Source organism: Sciurus vulgaris (assembly GCF_902686455.1).
Source record: "Sciurus vulgaris genome assembly, chromosome: 5".
Taxonomy (NCBI): domain Eukaryota; kingdom Metazoa; phylum Chordata; class Mammalia; order Rodentia; family Sciuridae; genus Sciurus; species Sciurus vulgaris.
This window is the reverse complement of record NC_136465.1, coordinates 52,965,899-52,984,991: the sequence shown is the minus strand read 5'-3', so window position 1 is coordinate 52,984,991 and position 19,093 is coordinate 52,965,899. Positions and strand designations below refer to the sequence as shown.

Below are 19,093 nucleotides of genomic sequence, written 5' to 3'. Positions count from 1 at the left end.
TCTATTTAAAGCGATTTCATGAAGAGTAGGTTACAAGGTGAATATCCAACCTTTCAGAGAGCAAGAATTAGGAGTTTCGACTGAGTGGCTGTTCATCAAATGCCAAACCACACAGGGTATTCCAAAACAAGCTGAGCTTGTCTCCAGATTTCACGTGTTTTACAACCCCATCCTATGCCTGAATGTCACAGCCACCTCTATGAAAACAATATTCTTTAGTTAAACTAAATAGAAAAATATAGTGAAAAGATCCTTTGCTATTCTCTTGGTAAAAGAAGACATTTTTTTAAGAAAAACACTGGTGAAGATAAAAGCCCAGATTTGTTTTAGACTCTCCAATTTCCAAAATACCATTTAAAAAATAATTACACCCACGATTTATACATGATTCATTAGACAGCAAGATAAAATGCACTGCTAAATTTTAATTGCAATGAAAGAGTAGACACCATGAAAAATACTCCCAACTTTTTGAGATTATAACTCAGTCTAGTAACACTTTCATCACAATATAAATCTTGTCCAAAGAGGCTACCTTTACTAAATTATAACAATATTTTAATTCCATAATTTGATAGAACTCTGAAGAAATTTTTAGTGAAGCAATGAGATCAAGTAATCTGTTAACAATAGGCTTAAGTCACAGGATGCCCTACAAAGATACTGGAATGCCATATAAAAATTCAGTTCTCTGCAAACTAAAATGGTTTTAAAGACCAGTTTTCTTTTCTGCCACTTTCCCCCTAAGGCATAAACAGCATTTTATTCTTCATACAAACATTGGTAGGGGATCTAATTATTATACACTATACACTACCTATTATCCATGCTGATTGCAGACTGAAGAAAATAGCTACAATGTTTATATAATACATAATAGATAGGGTAGACAACATCTTGAAGAATATAAACAGCTTTTTGGTAGATGTGAGTTGCTGAATTACCAATCTGAAGGAGCTGGGTTGATAGAAGGAGCACTCAAAATGGTCTTATGACAATGGTCTTATGACAGCAAGGTCTATTGGGGCAATTCATTCATCATTTTGGGTTTTGAATGGCATTTACCATTAGATCCTGAAGCTAGCAGCTGCCTCTGGAGAGGGAACTTGATTCATGTTATAGATGTAGTGCTTGATGATCAGTGTCTCCCCAGAATGGTTGTTTACACACATACCTGTGGTCTTTAATGGTGTTTTCTCTCCTAGCAATAGTTTTAACCTTTTGGCGTGGATTTTGCCTTGATAATGGGAGTCAGCCACCACTGCTGAGGTAAAAGACATGTTACAGAGTGTGCAACACTTATTCTTATCCACCATATCAGCATCACTTCCCTGTGTGGGGAGAAGGAAAAGAACAATGTCAGAAGAAATTCACATCCTATGACTTTCTTTTTCCTATTCTGGTCTGCAAATGAGATTAATCACAGACTGCCTTATGGAATAAATCCAGTTTTTAGTCTAAAAGCTCTTTTCTTCTTTATGATAATTGTCACCAAAATTTAGTGACTGATTTCAAAATGCATTTATTTAGTGGCTACTAAAGCCAGATACTGGGATTACAGGAAAACTTTGCAGGTGTGAGTTAAACCTGGAAAAAAAAGAAAAAAGAAAAAAAAGAAAATGATGGAGCCCACAATTAGGAGAGAGCACATTGTGTCTGGCACCGTGAGGAAAAGCAGCCTGTAATTGCACCCATTATACTCATTAAAGTAAGTAAAATATCAGAGTTCACATGGCCTGAATTATTTAGCAGAAATTATCATTTGGCATTCAGCTCTGCCTTTGCCCAATTTTAGCCTCACCAGGATACAGGGCTGAGATGTTCAAGATTTCCTTTTTAAGATTTCTTTAAGTACTTGAACACTTTTTCATAATTAACTTGAGTATATATCATAAAGCCATGATGACCATGCTGGCTGAATTTTCTGGGAAAAATTTGTGTAATTTTTCCCTTTTCTTCAAGAAAGGTGATTCATTAAATGCTGCACAAAATGCTTAAATCCAGTTTGATTTTCATTCTTTTGTAAGATTTAATGGAAATGAATCATGACTCAGAAAAAAAAATAAATCATTTGTCAGACCATGTGACCTGGCCATTGTGCACACAGGTCATCAATTACCTATACTTATGTGAGGGGAAGATTAATCCATTGCCTCCCCTCCCACCTAGTTGGAAATTGAGGGTAAAGTGGACTCTTAGATAAGGAGTTAATCTATTCCTTAATGGAACTGCAATAGCAAAACATCTCATTGTTAAAGAGCCTGCTGGATAAGTATATGGCCCCACAATAGCCCCTTCTCTGATTCCCAGAGGGTCTAGAAAATGCAATTTAAAATTGGATGGGGAGGAGGAAGAAGGTGGGAACAGCAGAGAAGAAGAGAATTATGTATATTTTTTGCATAATAATAGGATGTCCAGACTGCTGGAGAGAGCCTTGCCTTGAAAATTATGCGGTAGTTAGAAAATTAACTCCTTCCTCCTTAAGGCATTAGTCAATAATTAGCTTTTGTCCTCCAAGAGGACAGCCCTGTGTGTGTCCCAGGAGATCTGCAATTGAGAGATGGGCATAAGGGAGTGACACTGGACTAAACATGTTGGATCAGGAGCAGGTGGTCAATGAGAAGTAGTGGATACCATGGGGAGAGGAAGAGCTTTCCCAATAGGTCCTTTCCTGGTATGCAGTAAGGTTGTGCCCACTAGGGATACCCTGGCTGAGGGTTTAAAGTCAAGGCACTTTGAGTTTTGGCCTATGTCATAAACACTTGTACCATTTGTGTAGTATACTGTGCAGACTAAATGGACCCGGCAGAGTAAAGCAGAGGATGGGAGTGGGGCATTGGGCTACAGGCTTTCTGATCTTCAACTGACTTAGGAGATGGCATAGAATACTACTGAAGGGATAAACCAGGGAAAGACACATCACAGAATGACTGGAGGATTCTATCTCATTAAATGAAAAGTGGATAGCTAAGAAGAAATAAAAGACCAAATCTGGTACTCATCCACTGTATGTTAGAGGATATTTATTACTCCTACTTTATTTTGTTTTAAATAGGAAGACTGTTAGGTGAATGTGGATGCTTCACTAGCCTATGTTCACTTACTTATGCATGATATAGATCAAAGAATGTAATTTTTTAAAAAAATTAAGCATAATAAGATTATAGACCAGAATTTAATTCACAATCCACTCCTTTAGAATCCGCACATTTTTTTTGCTGCTTTCAGTGAAAGTTTCAGGCCAGCCTGGACTTTCTCCCTGGAGTTTTAACATGAGAATTTTTAAAAGAAAAGTTGGAAACCCAGACACAGTGGCTGATGTCATTATACCAACTACGCTCAGCACTAGTTTCCAGGGCAAATAACTGCTTTTAAACTGGATAATGATTTATGGATTTGTTATTCATGCATTCAACTTATTTTTGAGGGCCTAATAAGTGTGTTAGATGCTGTGCTAGAGGCATGTTATTCTACTCATTGTTATCAAAGAGGTTGGCACCAAGAGAACTGAAGAGGGCAGACAAGAAATATGGGAGAATATAATAATCAAGGAAATGCAGCAGTTTCTTGGACTCTCCACAAAGGAAGGTAAAAGACCAATAATGGAAATCGAGTCTGTTTGTGTGGATTTTCATTGTACCTGGCATGCCTTTCCTCCTCAATTCTTGTCTAATCCAGTCTCACCACAATTTATAATGCATGGCTTAGTTTAATTATCACTTTTTTATGATAAAGTTTCTTCTGACTTCTTCTACTGTCTTGCAGAGGTGAGAATTAGTCTTTGAGTCCTCTGGGCATTCTATGTATTCTTTTTCTAAGTATGACACTAAATTATTACATTTGTTTGTTTTCATATTTTTTTTTTCCATTTCATGAGACTACAAAACTCCCTTAAGGTCAAGGAAATGACTTCAGTAATAGAGAAGACCCAGAACCTACCACACATAAGGGACCTTCCAATGAAATGAATGGAGGTGAGGTTTGGATTGTGGAGTTAATAATCTGCATGACATAAAAGTTAAAAGAAGTGACAGGTCTAGCAGGGACTTGCAAACCAAAATTTTCAGGACTGTCAAGAAGATGGCCAGGAAAAAATCAAAAGTGTCAATAATTCACAAGCTAGCCTGAGGGTTCAAGTAGGGGTACATGTCCCTACTGTTTATGTTAGTTTCAGGATGGTATTTTTAATATATATTCCAAGATTTCATTTCTGCTTTCCTGGGCAATGTCATTCACTTCACAAATCAAAGACTAATAGAAGAGGAAACCCATTGTAGTGCAATGAAATATCATGAAATATGGTTATGCCATCACTGTAGAAGAGAGACCAAGAAAGTACAGATAACCTGAAAACAGAAGGGCTATGATATCCTGGGAAATTAGGCAGCATTTGAGACCAGCAGGACAGGCTTTATGGGAATTTACTGAAGGGGCCAATGTATCTCACATGGTGCAATTTTAAATACCACCAACTCCTACTATTGTAATGACTCTGATGGACATACAACTACCCAGAAAGAATCTCAATATTAACCACATACCTACAAGGTGCAAGAATTTAATTATGTATTCTTAGCGCTCTAAATCTCAATTTAATGACTCCTCAAGACTACAGATCATATCATCTTTATTAGTCTCCCACTGCGCCCAGAACAAGGTTGATATATGGCCCAGGGTGGAAACTCCATAAATTTTGATGAACTGACCTCAATGAATACATTTTAAATTTCTGGTTCAAGAATTGAGAATGGCCCCAAGCTATCATGTAAATGAAGAGGGAACCTAAGATTATCTTAAAATAAGGGTTTCAAACTGGAGGCAAAAATTTTTAATGCAGTGTCCACAATGCTAAAAGAAAGGGGGGGGAAAAAGTTTGTGAAGTATCCTAAGGCTGCTCTTAAATTTTGAAATGTTAAGAAGTTGTCAGTAGAATTCATTCAGAGTGGAAAACCCTAGCTGAATCTGATAAGTTAGAAATCTAGTCCTTAAAAAGCCTTTTTTAAAATGAGTTTTTTTCTTCTTAATTCATACAATTGCCTTTATTTGATGTTAGGTAAATGTAAAAAAAGAAAAAAGGCTGAGAGTGACAATTACTTTCAGAATGGTGAAATTAGGAGTTTTGCGAAACTGCTCCCTAGGAAAATAATCATAACTGCTAAAAAAATTTTTTTCAGAACAAATAATCCTTTAATACCTCTGAATGTTATCTTAAAAGCAAACATCACATTAAGAACCATTCATTGAGGAAAACTTACTAAATCTAAAGAAGAGGGTTAGGCACTCTGGCCACAACCCTCTCTTCTGCATTAGCCTTCCAGTTCAGTGTGATGGAAGCTCCATTCTGATGGAATGTCACAATAAAAAAAAAAAAGAAAGAAAGAAAGAAAAAGAAGAAAAAAAAAAAGGAAAAAAACCACTTAGGTTGTGCTCTCCCATCAGTGCCCAATCAAGGGATACAAGGACAGGCAAGCTACCAGCTTTATCCTTCATGGCTTCTGACTGTAGAAGTTAAGTTTCTAGCAATGTGACTGAGACATAAGGCACCCTTTTCCTTAATGCAGTCATAGGACTGAAGCTCTATACCAGGTATAATATGCTATGAATATAGATGTCCTGATAGCACTTGCCCCAACCCTTTTGTAGGATTGATAAACTGAGAAGACCAAAGACTACCATCCTTGTCCAGCTAAAATATACTGACTGTCAGAGAAGCAGACCACTATTCCTGCCCTCTCTCAGGAGCAGTGGTTCACAGTTCTTTCCATGAGAACAGGGAATGACATACACAGTCCATAAGAAGAGAGTATTAGTAAACTGCTTTCAAAGGACCTATTTGAAACAGTGTATAGAGAACTTTAGGTCTAAGGGTGATTTAAAAAACAATGGGAATTTTAGGGATAAACAATTAAAAGAAATCTGATAACCCAGTAGAGAAACTAGCCAAACCAGGTGGCAATGATCTACCAGAGAGAGGTGGGAAAAGAAACATCTAAGAACACTGAACAGTCCCCAAAAGCTGGGTGATTCTCGGAGAAACAGACAACTTAAAAAAGAAGATCAGAGAAAGAGACAGTCAAAGGAGCCCTGAAAATACCTCTGTCATCCCAGAGTGACTGTACATTTTTAAGTCTGTGCCTTTGAGCAGTGACAGTAGTGGCTGCACATTTACAAACAGATGTTACTAAAAAAAGTCTAGCCAATGCATTCAGCAAATAGGAAATAATAGCAAAAAAACAAAAATCCCAGGAGGGGGACCAGCATCAAGCTTTGCTACAATATACTACCAAAAATATTCAGGTTTCAACAACAAAACTCACACAAGATGCAAAAAACAAATACACAAAACAAACCAGAGTGAAATGTAAGTAAAAACAAACAAATAAAATTGACAGGGAATTTCAATCCATCCCAAGGGGAAAAATAAAGAGAGTTCAAAAGACTTCAAAGTAAAACTTCTGCACATCAAAGACTATGATTACACAAATGGTACACCTTTACTCCATGTACAAACAGAGAAACAACATGTATCCCACTTGTTTACAATAAAAAAAACACACACAAAAAAAAACTTCAAAAAAAATTCATGAATGTATACAAATAACTAAAGGAAACTATGTATAAAGAAATTAGAGAAATTAGAAAATCATCCCATCCAAAATAGCCTCAAAAAAAAAAAAAAACTTGGGAATTGAGCAAACAGAAGGTGGAGGACCTCTGTAATGAAAACTACAGAATGCTAAAGAAGGAAACTGAAGACCTTAGAAGATGGAAAGGTCTCCCACATTCTTGAATAGGCAGAATTATTATTATCAAAATGGCCATAATACCAAAAGTGCTATACAGATTCAATACAATCCCCACCAAAATTCGAATGCCATTCTTCACAGAACTAAAAACAAAGCTCTGAAATTCAATTGTAAAAATAAGAGACCCAGTATAGCCAAAGCAATCCTTAACAAGAAAAGTGAAGAAAGAGGCATCTTGATACCAGACTTCAAATTATACTACAGAGCTATAGTAACAGAAACAGCATAGTACTGGCACTAAAACAGGCATGAGAACCTATGGAATAGAATAGACAAACCCACATAAATACAGTTATCTAATAGTTGACAAAGGTGCCAAAAACATATGTTGGAGAAAAGACAGCTTTTTTAAGAAATGGTGCTGGAAAACCAGAAATCTATATGTAGAAGAATAAAATCTAACCCCTATATCTCACCCTGCACAAAACACAACTCAAAATGGATCAAATACCTAGGAATTATACCAGAAACCTTACAACTGCTAGAAGAAAATGTAAGCCCAACTCTCCAACACGTTGGCACAGGAACCGACTTCTTTAACAAGACTACTAAAGTGTAAGAAATCAAATAAAAAATCAACAAGTGGGATGGCATCAAACTAAACAGTTTCTACATAGTAAAGAAACAACCAAGAGTGTGAAGAGAGAACCTACAAAAGGGAAGATCTTTGCCACCTGCTCCTCAGATGGGGCATTAATATTCAGAATATAAAAGAACTCAAAAAAACTTATCACTCAAAAACAAATAACCCAATCAATACATGAACCAAAGAACTAAACATATACTTCTCAAAAGAAGAAATACAAATGTCAACAAATATATGAAAAAAAATGTTCACCTCTAGTAATTAGGGAAATGCAAATAAAAACTACATTGAGATTTCATCTTACTCCAGTCAGAATGGCAGTTATCAAGAATACAAATAATAATAAATGCTGGGAGGATGTGGGGGAAAATGTACACTCATATATCATTGGTGGGTAGGCAAATTAGTGCAACCACTCTGGAAAGCAGTATAAAGATTCCTCAAAAAACTAGGAATATGAACAACATATGACCCAGTTATTCCACTACTCTGTATATATTCAAAGATTTAAAATCAGAATACTAACAATGATGCAGCCACATCAATATTTAAGCAGCACAATTCACAATAGCCAAACTATGGAACCAACTTGGTGCCCTTCAATAGATGAATGGATAAAGAAAATGTATATATATTAAACAGTGAACTATTGCTACCATGGACAAATGCTATCATGGCATTTGTCCATAAATGGATGGAATTGAGACTATCATATTAAGTGAAATAAGCCAGTCCCAAAAAGTCAAATGTTGAATGTTTTCCCTGATATGCAGAAGCTAATCCAAAATGGGGGGGGGGGGAAAAAAATAACAAAGCAAGAGAGAGAGAAAGGGAAAATAAGGGAGAGGGAATTTCATTAAAATAGAGAAAAGATTGGTAGATGAGATGAAGGGGATTGAGAAGAAGAAGGGAAAGAAAAGCAGTGGAATGAATCTGACAGAATGTTTGTATGTGCTTGCATGGGTGAACCAGAGTGGGTCCTGGTATTGGGTGTGTCCACAGGACACTAAATTTTTTTAAAAAAGTAAACTGTAAATGGATTGAAGAGTGATCCCTGAAATAGAAGGAGGACAGGAGGGGAGCAGGGTGGGACAGGATGGAAGTGCTGGGGACTGAATTGGAATGGGCTGTATTCAATGTTTTTGTGATAATATCAGGGTGTCTCCTGGTGTTGTATATTACTAAGAAGAATAAATAAAGTAAAACTTCAGAAATTATGAATATTCAAACAACTAAAGGAAGCTATGCATTAAAAAATACAGATTATTTGATGACAATGTCTTATCAAGTAGAAAATATTAATAAAAAATACAAATTATACCCATTTGTTTACAATAAAAAAATAAAAAAATTAAAAAAAATACAAATTATTAAAAAAGGGCCAAATGGAAATCATGGAATTAAAAAGTATAAAATCTGATATTAAAATTTCACTGCAAGGGCTCAGAAGTAGATTTGAACCGGCTAAAGAAACAATAAGTGAACTTAAAGGTAAATTAATAGAAATTATGCATTTCAGAAAGAGAGATGAGAGAAAAGAATGAGGAAATTGAATAGAAATGTGGGATACTATCAAGCACATTAACCAAAAATCAAAATATAAGAAGAGAGAGAGAAAGGAAAAAAAAAAAAGAGAGAGAACAGAAATAACATTCAAAGGAATAATGTCTGAACACTTTCCATATTTCAAGAAATGCATTCCTCTGCACATAGAAGTTCAACAAATTTTAAATAAAAGCAAAACAATCTACACCAATTATTTCATAGTATAAATGTTAAAAACAAGGAAATTGTTGAAAGTGACAGAGTCACTTAGTGACATAACCAAACACATAAACCAAAACACTTGACATTTCATCAAAAAAAGTGAAGGCCCAAAGCCAGTAGGATGACATACTGAAAAGTGCTGAAAGAGTTTCTGGAGCCTCTGTACTTAGTATCCCGCTACAGTATTCCTCTCCTCAGTATTCCCAGGTGGCTCTGCCACAGTTTCAGTTTCTATGACCTGAAGATTCCGGAAGAATTCCTAGGAGGGACACAGGACACCACAGAAGCCAGAAGTGCCAGGGTCTTGGTAAGTCTCTGAGGTTAGCATTGAACTTGAGATCATCCTACCTCAGCCTCCTGAGTTGCTGGGATTACAGGCATGTGCCACTATCCTTGGCTGTCATTAGTCTTTTAGAAGGACCAACTTGGCATTGCTGATCCTCTCTGTGGAAGCATGAATTATAAGATAATTATAATTAACTTACTTATAATTGAAACAATACTATGATGCTAAGTGATGCATCAGAGAGCATCAGACTTTGTAAAGCTGTAAATCTGAAAGTTCTTTACATGTCTCCAAGAACAAAGAAAATTAGTACATCTGCAAAGGTCTTTTCCACAGAGATGCTTATCAAAAACAAGGTACCCATCACACTGACCTAAGCATAGTGGTCACTCCATAATTGTGGAACTGAGTTGAATAAGAAATAAAATGACTCAAGATTGGAGATGGGAGATAATGAAGATGGTGGAGTGGATCTAGGCAGCCATCATCCACTCCTCTACCACTCCTCTGTAGCCAAGAAATGAAGAAGTGAAAGAACAGTGACCAGAGAGGTGGGTGACACAGTAAACAGTCTAAAATTCAATATTTGACAGCTCAAGACTTGGAGGGAGTTGAAATTTGGTTACTAGAGCAGAAATTAATAAAAGACTTCCTGACCCCAAACCACAAGCATATTTGGGGTAAGGGATAATAAAAAGAAAGGAGGAGAAAAGTCCACAAGTTTACTTCCTTAACAACATTTGGAAAGGCAAACCAAATTAAAACTTGACAGGAACAACAGAGACAGTGAAGAAGATCACACAATTCAGCCCAAATTTGTTGGCAGAAAGCCATACCAGACAGGGAAGACATTTTATAGAATTCACAGTTCGCATGCCTCCTTAGAAAAATTAAATCAATACAGCTTCTTTCTGTCTACAGATAGTAACAAATAAAACCATAGGAAGTGCCTCTGAAATGGGTTGTATCAATAATCCATCTAGAAGGAACTTATAGAAGAATGACTGCTAGCTGAAGGTTACAATAATCCTCTTCACATCACCTTGGACAAGGGGAGTGAGCTGACCTGAGTAAATCATGCCCAAGTAGTGCTAGCCCCAACCTAGTGTACCCCACAGCCTCTACAGGAGCTCAAGTGAAGACAGATCAGCTGACTTCTTACCAGAGTCATGAGAATAGGTACACTCTGGTAATCTGAAGCAGCCATGGTGAAGGTTTATGTGCCATGGACTACCCACAGATAGGCTACAGTCAAAGGTGCCACTGTTGCAGGCAACTACCAAGCTCTTACATCACTGCAAACAAACCCAGCAGAAGAAAACAGGTGATCAGTTATCACAGCAGCCAGTGACAGACATAAGACCTGTGCTCCTGCAACCAACAAAAATAGCCAACAGATGTAGGACCCTCCAAACACATAGACTTTGGCCTCTGGGCTGACTAACACTGGCTGATGAAAAAAAATCATAGCAGTCAGGAGCAGAGCCCTGTGCCCCAGCACCTCTTGGAAGACCCACAACTGTGAGTCCCAGAGTTTCCAGTTAACTCAATTCTCATTCAGGAACACAGACCAATAGAAGACATTTCCTGAGGATAATGTCAAGCAGCCACAGGACAACTTCACACATATGCAGCACAGTGTACTCACAAAGGGGCTTATAGAGAAATACCCCACAGACACCAACCACCACCAATGAGCACAGACATGAGCACACCAACCTGGAACCTGTGAACTCCAGAGGGGACAGTAGCCCTACACCTCCCATAGGCCACCAGGAACCACTTCAATCGCATCACAGTACCTCGGCCTTAGAGTACCGTACCCTTCTAGTATACACACAGGGTACATATACACATGCACACATTCTGAAATATACAAAGGAGAAGCCACAGTAGATTTGATAATGCTGGACACAAACTTATTCTTCAGGAGGGCACACAAGTACAAACCCCCTAACAGGGAGTAACCTGACTTCCAAGTCTCAGACAGTTAAAGACCTTCTCCTCTAACCAACCAGAAAGCTAGTAGGTACCTGGGAATGGGTCTCCTAGAATTGTATAAGAGGTAAGCTGGTGTAATCACTACCTCCATACTCAGGGAAACTTAAAGGTAATGCCAAGGACTGGTGGGAATCTTCTAAAGGTCCCAAATCCTGATGAAATTCAAATAGGGAAGACTCAGTAAGAAGTCTTTCTACCTCAAATAGTTTATCATGGAATATCATAGATGACTGTAATTCATGTTTTGGTCTTACAGATATTATTTTTATTGAATTGAAAGATGTTCCCTCATCATTCTATATTGAAATCTTCAACTCAGTTGAGTGTTTCTTCTAATGCTTTAAAGCATTAACTACAATCACTCTATCTTTGCTTTCCTGACTCCAATTTACACTTGTTCCTCTTAGTTTCTCTTTTTAGTCTTCTATAACTGTCTAAAATTCCCCCATTTTTTCTCCTTTTTTTATCTTAGTACCATATTTTTCCTCTTTATTTATTTATTTTTTTAGTTTGTTGGCCAATTTTTTTCCTCTTTTCCCCTTTTAATCTCTATGTAGTTTAATAATAGCTTTAATATTTTTAATAGTTATTTCCTCAACCTATTAAGAACATTACTCCAAATTTATACTCAGATTACAGTAATTGCAGAAAATATTTCTAATAAGTTCCCCACTAAGGTTTATTATTACATGGCTTTTCTCTGAAGTGATTGCAGTTAAAAGGATTTAGCATTTTCTCTCAAAATAGGGCTAGGTACCACATTAAGTAGATGTATAAACACTTAGATATTCACCCAACCTGAGACTCTTAAGAGCAAAAGCTCAATAAATAGTACCTTAGATAAAAGTAGAAGAGATAATCATTTGGGCAGAGGGACAAAAACACAAAAAAAGCAAGGAAACAAACCACCTCACTCAATAAGCCCACAACACTGATCCCATTGACACCACAGTGAAGGAAATGTTAGATAAAGAATACAGGAAGTCCATAGTTGAAATGTTCAATTATTTAAAAGATGTATTGAATTAAATAAGAGAGAAAAATACAAGAAGTAAAAGAACATTTCAACAAGGCAATAGGGATTCTGAAAAAGAACCAAACAGATATCCCAGAAAATACTCAATAAATCAAATAAAAGATTCAGTTGCAAGTATCACCAATAGTTTAGAATAGACAAAAGACAGATTCTTCAGGCCTCAAAGTCAAAAATAAAAGTCAACAATAAAGAAAAGATCATGACCTGAATATTCCAAAAATCTGGGATATTAAGAGACCACATATAAGAATCATTGGCATAAAATAAGGCACTGGGACTAAAAACTAAATGAATGAATAATCTCTTCAATAAAATAATTTCAAAAAAAATTCCAAAGCTTAGAAATGAGATGAAAATCCAAATATAAGATTCATTTAGAACCCCAAATAGACAATATTTTAAAAGATCCAGTAAGACAAATTAAAATTAAAAGGTCTAATATACAGAACAAGGATATAATTTTAAAAGCCATAGAGAAAAACACCAGGTTATATTTAGAGGTAAGCCCATAAGACTTTCTGTAATGTTTCAGCCCAGACCCTAAAAGTCAGGAGTATATAGAATAATATATACCAAGCCTTGAAAGATAATGGTTGCCAAACAAGATGGTTATATCCAGCGAATTTATCCTTCAGAATTGAAGATAAAATAAAAACTTTACATGATAAGAATAAACTAAAAGAATTCATATCCACTTAGCCAGAACTTCAAAACATACTTAATGAAATACTGTATTCAGGAAAAGTAAAAAAATAAATCAGAGCTGGCAAATGAATGAATCTAACTAGAATCGCTGAGGAATGGAGCTTACTGTTTATGGACTGAGAAATCTGAAACTCTGAGTCCTTGAATAAACTTTTCCTCCTCTAAAATTGTTCTACTTGGTCTTTTAGTTACAGCAGCTAAAAAGCTGACTAAATCACTGTACATACACATAAAGCAAACCCTATTCAATTTAAAGACTCAAATAAACTCCAATACAATAGTACTATATGATTCAATATACCTCTCTCACCAATATATAGACCATCCAGATGTAAACTAAGTAAAGACCTATCAGAACTAAAAAATATTAGTCAAATGGACCTAACAGACATCTATGGAATACTTCATCCACCAACAACCAAATTCAATTTCTTCTTGGCTGCACATGAAACCTCTGAAATAGACCATGTTTTAGGACAGAATGAAAGTCATAGTAAATACAAAAAAAAAAAAGTTAATTTCCTATATCCTATAAGATCATATGGAATGAAATTAGAAATCAAGAACAAGAGAAAAGCAAACCATTTTAACAAGGGAATATTGAATAATATACTTTTGAGTGAGTAATGGGTCATAGAAGAAATCAGGGAGAAATAATGAAATTCCTATAAACAAATAAAAACATAAAACATATTAAAATCTCTAAGAAAATATGAAAGCAGTTCTAAGAGAAAAAAATTATAGCACTGGGCACCAACATAAAAACAAACAAATAAAAATATCCCAAATAAATAATCTAATGTTATCAACCCTAGAAAAGAAAAAACAAACTAATTCCAAAATCAGTAGAAGACAGGAAATAATTAAGAGCAGAGCCAAAATTAATTAAATTGAGAACAAGATATTACAAAGGATCAAAGCAACAAAAATTGGTTCATTGAAAAGATAAATAAGATTAATGAACCCTTAGACAAACTAATCAAAAGAAAAAAGACCAACTCAATAAAATTAGATATGAAAAAGAAGATATCACTACAGACACCTCTGAAATACAGAGGATCATTAGAAACTATTTTGAAAATTTATAAACCAATAAACTAGATAATTTAGAAGTCATTGACAAATTTCTGGATTCATATGAGTTGCACAAATTGAACCAAAAGGATATTGAAAACAGACCAATTTCAAGCCATGAAATTGAAGGCAGAAATTAAAAACTTTCTGAAAACAAACGAACAAAAAACCAAAAAAAAAAAAACCAGGATAAGATGATTTCTCATCTGAGTTCTAACAGACCTTTAAAAGAGAATTAATGTCAATCTTCCTCTAATATTTCCATGAAAAATAAATGGAGAGAATACTCCCTAATTTATCCTATGAAGGGGTGTCAGCCTAACACCAAAACCAGACAAAGACACAACAAAAAAGAAAACTACAGCTGTGCAGAATGGTGCATGCCTATAATCCTAGTGGCTCTGGAGGCTGAGCAGGAGGATCATAAGTTCAAAGCCAGTCTCAGCAACTTATCGAGTCCCTAAGCAAATTATTGGGTTCCTAAGCAATTTAGTGAGGCCCTGTCTAAAATATAAATAAATATTTTATATACATATATATATATATATATATATATATATATATAGAGAGAGAGAGAGAGAGAGAGAGAGAGAGAGAGAGCATGCTAGCGATGTGGCTCAAATGGTTAAGCACCCCTGGGCACCAGAAAAAGAGGAAAAGAAATGAAAACCACAGACCAATATCCCTGATGAACACAGATGAAAAAATCCTTCATAAAACATTAGCAAAGCACATTCAAAACCACATTAAGGTGCTGGGGTTGTGACTCGGTGGTAGAATGCTTGCATACCATGTGAGAGGCACTGGTTTCGATTCTCAGCACTGCAAATAAATAAATAAAGGTCTATCAACAACTAAAAATAAAAATTAAAAAAAAAACATTAAGAAGATTGAACATCATGATCTATGTAGTTTCAACACAAGGATGCAAGGTTGGTTCAACATATGGCAATCAATAATGTAATTCATCACATAAATAGAAACAAGAACAAAATTATATGATCATCTCAAAAAATGCAGAAAAATTCTTTGAAAAAATCTATTAATAATGCTGGAGAAGCTAGGGATAGAAGAAACTTAACTCAACATTATAAATGATATATATGACAAACCCAACGTCAACATCATATTCAAAGGAGAAAAACTCAAAGCATTTTCTCTAAAATCAGGAACCAGATAAGGTTGTCAACACTCACCAGTTCTGCTCAATATAGTTCTTGAAACTCTAGCCAGAGAAATCAATAGAAGGAAAGTAAAACAATACAAATAGGAAAAGAAGAAATCCAGTTATCTCTTTTTGATGAATGATATGAACCTATGTATAGAAGATTTTACCAGAAGACTTACAGATCTGATAAATTTAGCAAAGCAGCAGGTTACAAAATCAACATACAAAAATCAATTGTTTTCCTATAATCCAAAAAGAAATCTGCTGAGAAAGAATTAAGGAAAATTGTTCCATTCACAATTACTAAAAGAAATAAAATACTTTGGAATAAATCTAATCGTGAATATGAAAGATCCCTACAATGAAACCTATAAAAGCTTGAAGAAAGAAATTGAAGACCTGAAATGATGAAAAGACTTCCCTTGTTCTTGGATAGGCAGAATTAACATTGTCAAAATGGCCATATTACCAAAAGCAATATATAGATTCAATGCAATCCCCATCAATACACCAATGACATTCTCAACAATTCGAGAAAGCAGTCCTAATATCTCTAGTAATAAGAGAAATGTAAATCAAAACTACCCTAAGATTCCATCTCACCCCAATTAGAATGGCTATTATCAAGAGCACAAGCAACAATAGGTGTTGGAGAGGATGTGGGGAAAAAGGTACACTCATACATTGCTGGTGGGGTTGCAAATTAGTGCAGCCACTCTGGAAAGCAGTATGGAGATTCCTCAGAAAGCTTGGAATGGAACCACCATTTGACCCAGCTATCCCACTCCTTGGCCTATACCCAAAGGACTTAAAATCAGCACACTACAGAGATACAGCTACATGAATGTTCATTGCTGCTCAATTCACCATAGCCAGATTGTGGAACCAACCTAGATGTCCTTCAATTGATGAATGGATAAAGAAACTGTGGCATATATATATATACAATGGAATATTACTCAGCCATAAAGAATGATAAAATTATGGCATTTGCAGGCAAATGGATGAAATTGGAGAATATCATGCTAAGTGAGATAAGCCAATCTCAAAAAACCAAAGGCCGAATGATCTCGCTGATAAGCTGATGATGACATATAATGGGGGGTGGGAGGGGTTAGCGTTAGGGTTAGGGTTAGATTTAGGGTTAGGGTTAAGGAGGGGGGCAAGAATGGAGGAAGGAAGGACTGTATAGAGGGAAAAGAGGGGTGGGAGGTGTGGGGGGAAGGGAAAAAAATACCAGAATGAATCAAACAACATTGCCCTATGTAAATTTATGATTACACAAATGGTATGCCTTGACTCCATGTACAAACAGAGAAACAACATGTATCTCATTTGTTTACAATAAAAAAAAGAAATGTGATTTGCAAATATTAAAAAAAAAAAGAATTGATAAGTGTTTGAGGACATGTTTAGCCTGATTTAAACATTACACTATGAATGTATGTATCAAACATCACATGGTACCTCTTTAAAATATACATATAATATATATATGACTTAAATTATATATATATATATAACATTTATGTTTCTGTATATCAGTTACAAAATAAAACTGGATCTTAAAAGAAAAAAAGAAGAAAAATAAAAGACACAGAAATACTGAGTAAGAAGAGTAATGCTGAAGGCATTAGAGCATCTGATCTCAAATTGTACTGCAAATGGTAACAAAAACAGCATGCTACCGACATCTGAACAGACGTGAAGACCACTGGAATGAAAGAAGACACAGAGATAAACCTATATAAATACAGTCATCTGACACTCGACAGAGGTGTCAAAAACAAGTTGGAGAAAAAAATAGCCTTTTAAAAAAAACGGTGCAGGAAACTGGATATCCAGAGGGAGGAGAATAAAACTACATTCGTAACTCTCACCCTGCATAAAAATCAACGCAAAGTGAATCAAAGACCTAGGTATTAGACCAGAGCCTTGCAACTGCTAGAAGAAGACAGTGTCAACCCTCTAACATAATGGTGTAGATGAATAAACCAAAACACTAGTAAAGGCGATTACCTAATGATAAAGGATAATATAATTGAATATTTATTCTTTCTTTTCTTTATTTTTAAAAGTACGTGTACAAAAATTGCATGTATATAATTGTTTAATCAGGGCCCACAATATATAGAAATATATTTAGAAAATTATAAAGTAAAATGATAATATTGTTTAATTTGCAACACCTAGAGTTGTGATATGTGTAACAATAGCAGCACAAAGTTTGGGAAGAGAGAAGAGAACTACACAATAATAGCTACTGTTGTTGAGAATTACCCAAATTAAAAAAGGGGCAAAGGATCTGAATAGACATTCCTACAAAGAAGATATAAGAATGGCCATTCTAACAGTTCCCCTAGCTCAGAGGCTGTGTCATTTTCCACAGTTTTAGTTACCTTCAGCCAATTGTAGCCTTAAAATAATAAGTGAAAACTACAGAAATAAATCACAACGTTTAAATTTCATACTATTCTTCATAGCATGATGAAACTTCCCACTGGACTGCTCCATTCTGCCAGGGATGTGAATCATTCCTCTTTCAAGCATGTCCACCCTGTAGATGTCAAGTACTCACTAGTCTCTTAGTACCCTTCTCAGTTATCAGATCACCCATCATGAAATCATAGTGCCAGGGTTCATGTAACCCTTATTTTACTTAATATGAGCCCCAAAGTGCAATAATAGGAATGCTAGCAATTTAGATAGGCCAAAGAGAAGCCATAAAGTACTTTCTTTAAGTGAAAATGAAAGCACAATATTTTGATATCTTATTTGACATACTACTAACTTTTATTGGAATACTGTAAAATATTTGTTCAATATTTTTTGGTCATTAATGTCATACTGACCCTAAATTATAAATTGAGCTTTATTATAGTAATGCATGTATATAGTAAAAAACAGTACACATAGGGCTGGTACCATCCGTGGTTTCAGACTTCTACTGGAAGTCTTAGAATGTATCCCCCACTGATAAAGGGAGACTATAGTAAATGCATGTAAAGATATTCAACACTAACCATCAAACCACAAAGACATAATGCTTCAAAATCTTAGGATGTTAGAATCAAAAAGATGGCTAATTAGAAGTGCTGGCAAGGATGTGGAGAAATAGGAACCCCCATATGCTGCTGGTGAGAATATAAAATGGTGCAGACATTTTGCAAAACCATTTGACATTGCTCAAAAGTTTAAACATAAAGTTACCCCATGACTCAATAATCCCATTTTCAGGTATAGTCAATCCTCATTATTTCCAGATTCACATTTGTGAATCACAGGGAGCAGCAAGTCGTTTGAGAGGCAGAGTCCCATTTGAGGCAAAAAATGGTGACACTCTTAACTTTCAGCCTCAGCTCTTATACTGTAAATAAGTTTGTCTTTGTAGCCTATTTAATGCTATAATTTTTTGCAATTTTTTTTTTGTTTTTGCTTTTTGTTGGTGATTCAACTGCTTAAAATGACCCAAAGGGTAACGCTGAAGTGCTGTCTAATAATCTCAAGCACAAGAATTTTCGATAGTACTTATGAAGAAAACAAATGTGTTTTTAGTCTAACACAGTGATGAGGGCAATGAGTTTGACATAAATCCATTAGCAATACTGTGTATCCAAAATAAGAAAAAGTAAGTTCACTGATCTGTATGTAAGAACACTCTTGG

At 35.4% G+C, this 19,093-nt stretch overlaps 1 protein-coding gene across 3 annotated transcripts in view; it reads right to left on the bottom strand.

The window, feature by feature from the left end:
• Window positions 1-19,093, bottom strand: part of ZMAT4 (zinc finger matrin-type 4) — a 451,010-nt gene that overhangs the window by 238,714 nt on the left and 193,203 nt on the right. For all 3 annotated transcript variants that reach the window (XM_079142182.1, XM_079142183.1, XM_079142184.1), the window contains exon 4: window positions 1,175-1,331. In XM_079142182.1, the coding sequence (XP_078998308.1) occupies window positions 1,175-1,331 (157 nt within the window). The remainder of the gene's footprint in view (window positions 1-1,174; window positions 1,332-19,093) is intronic.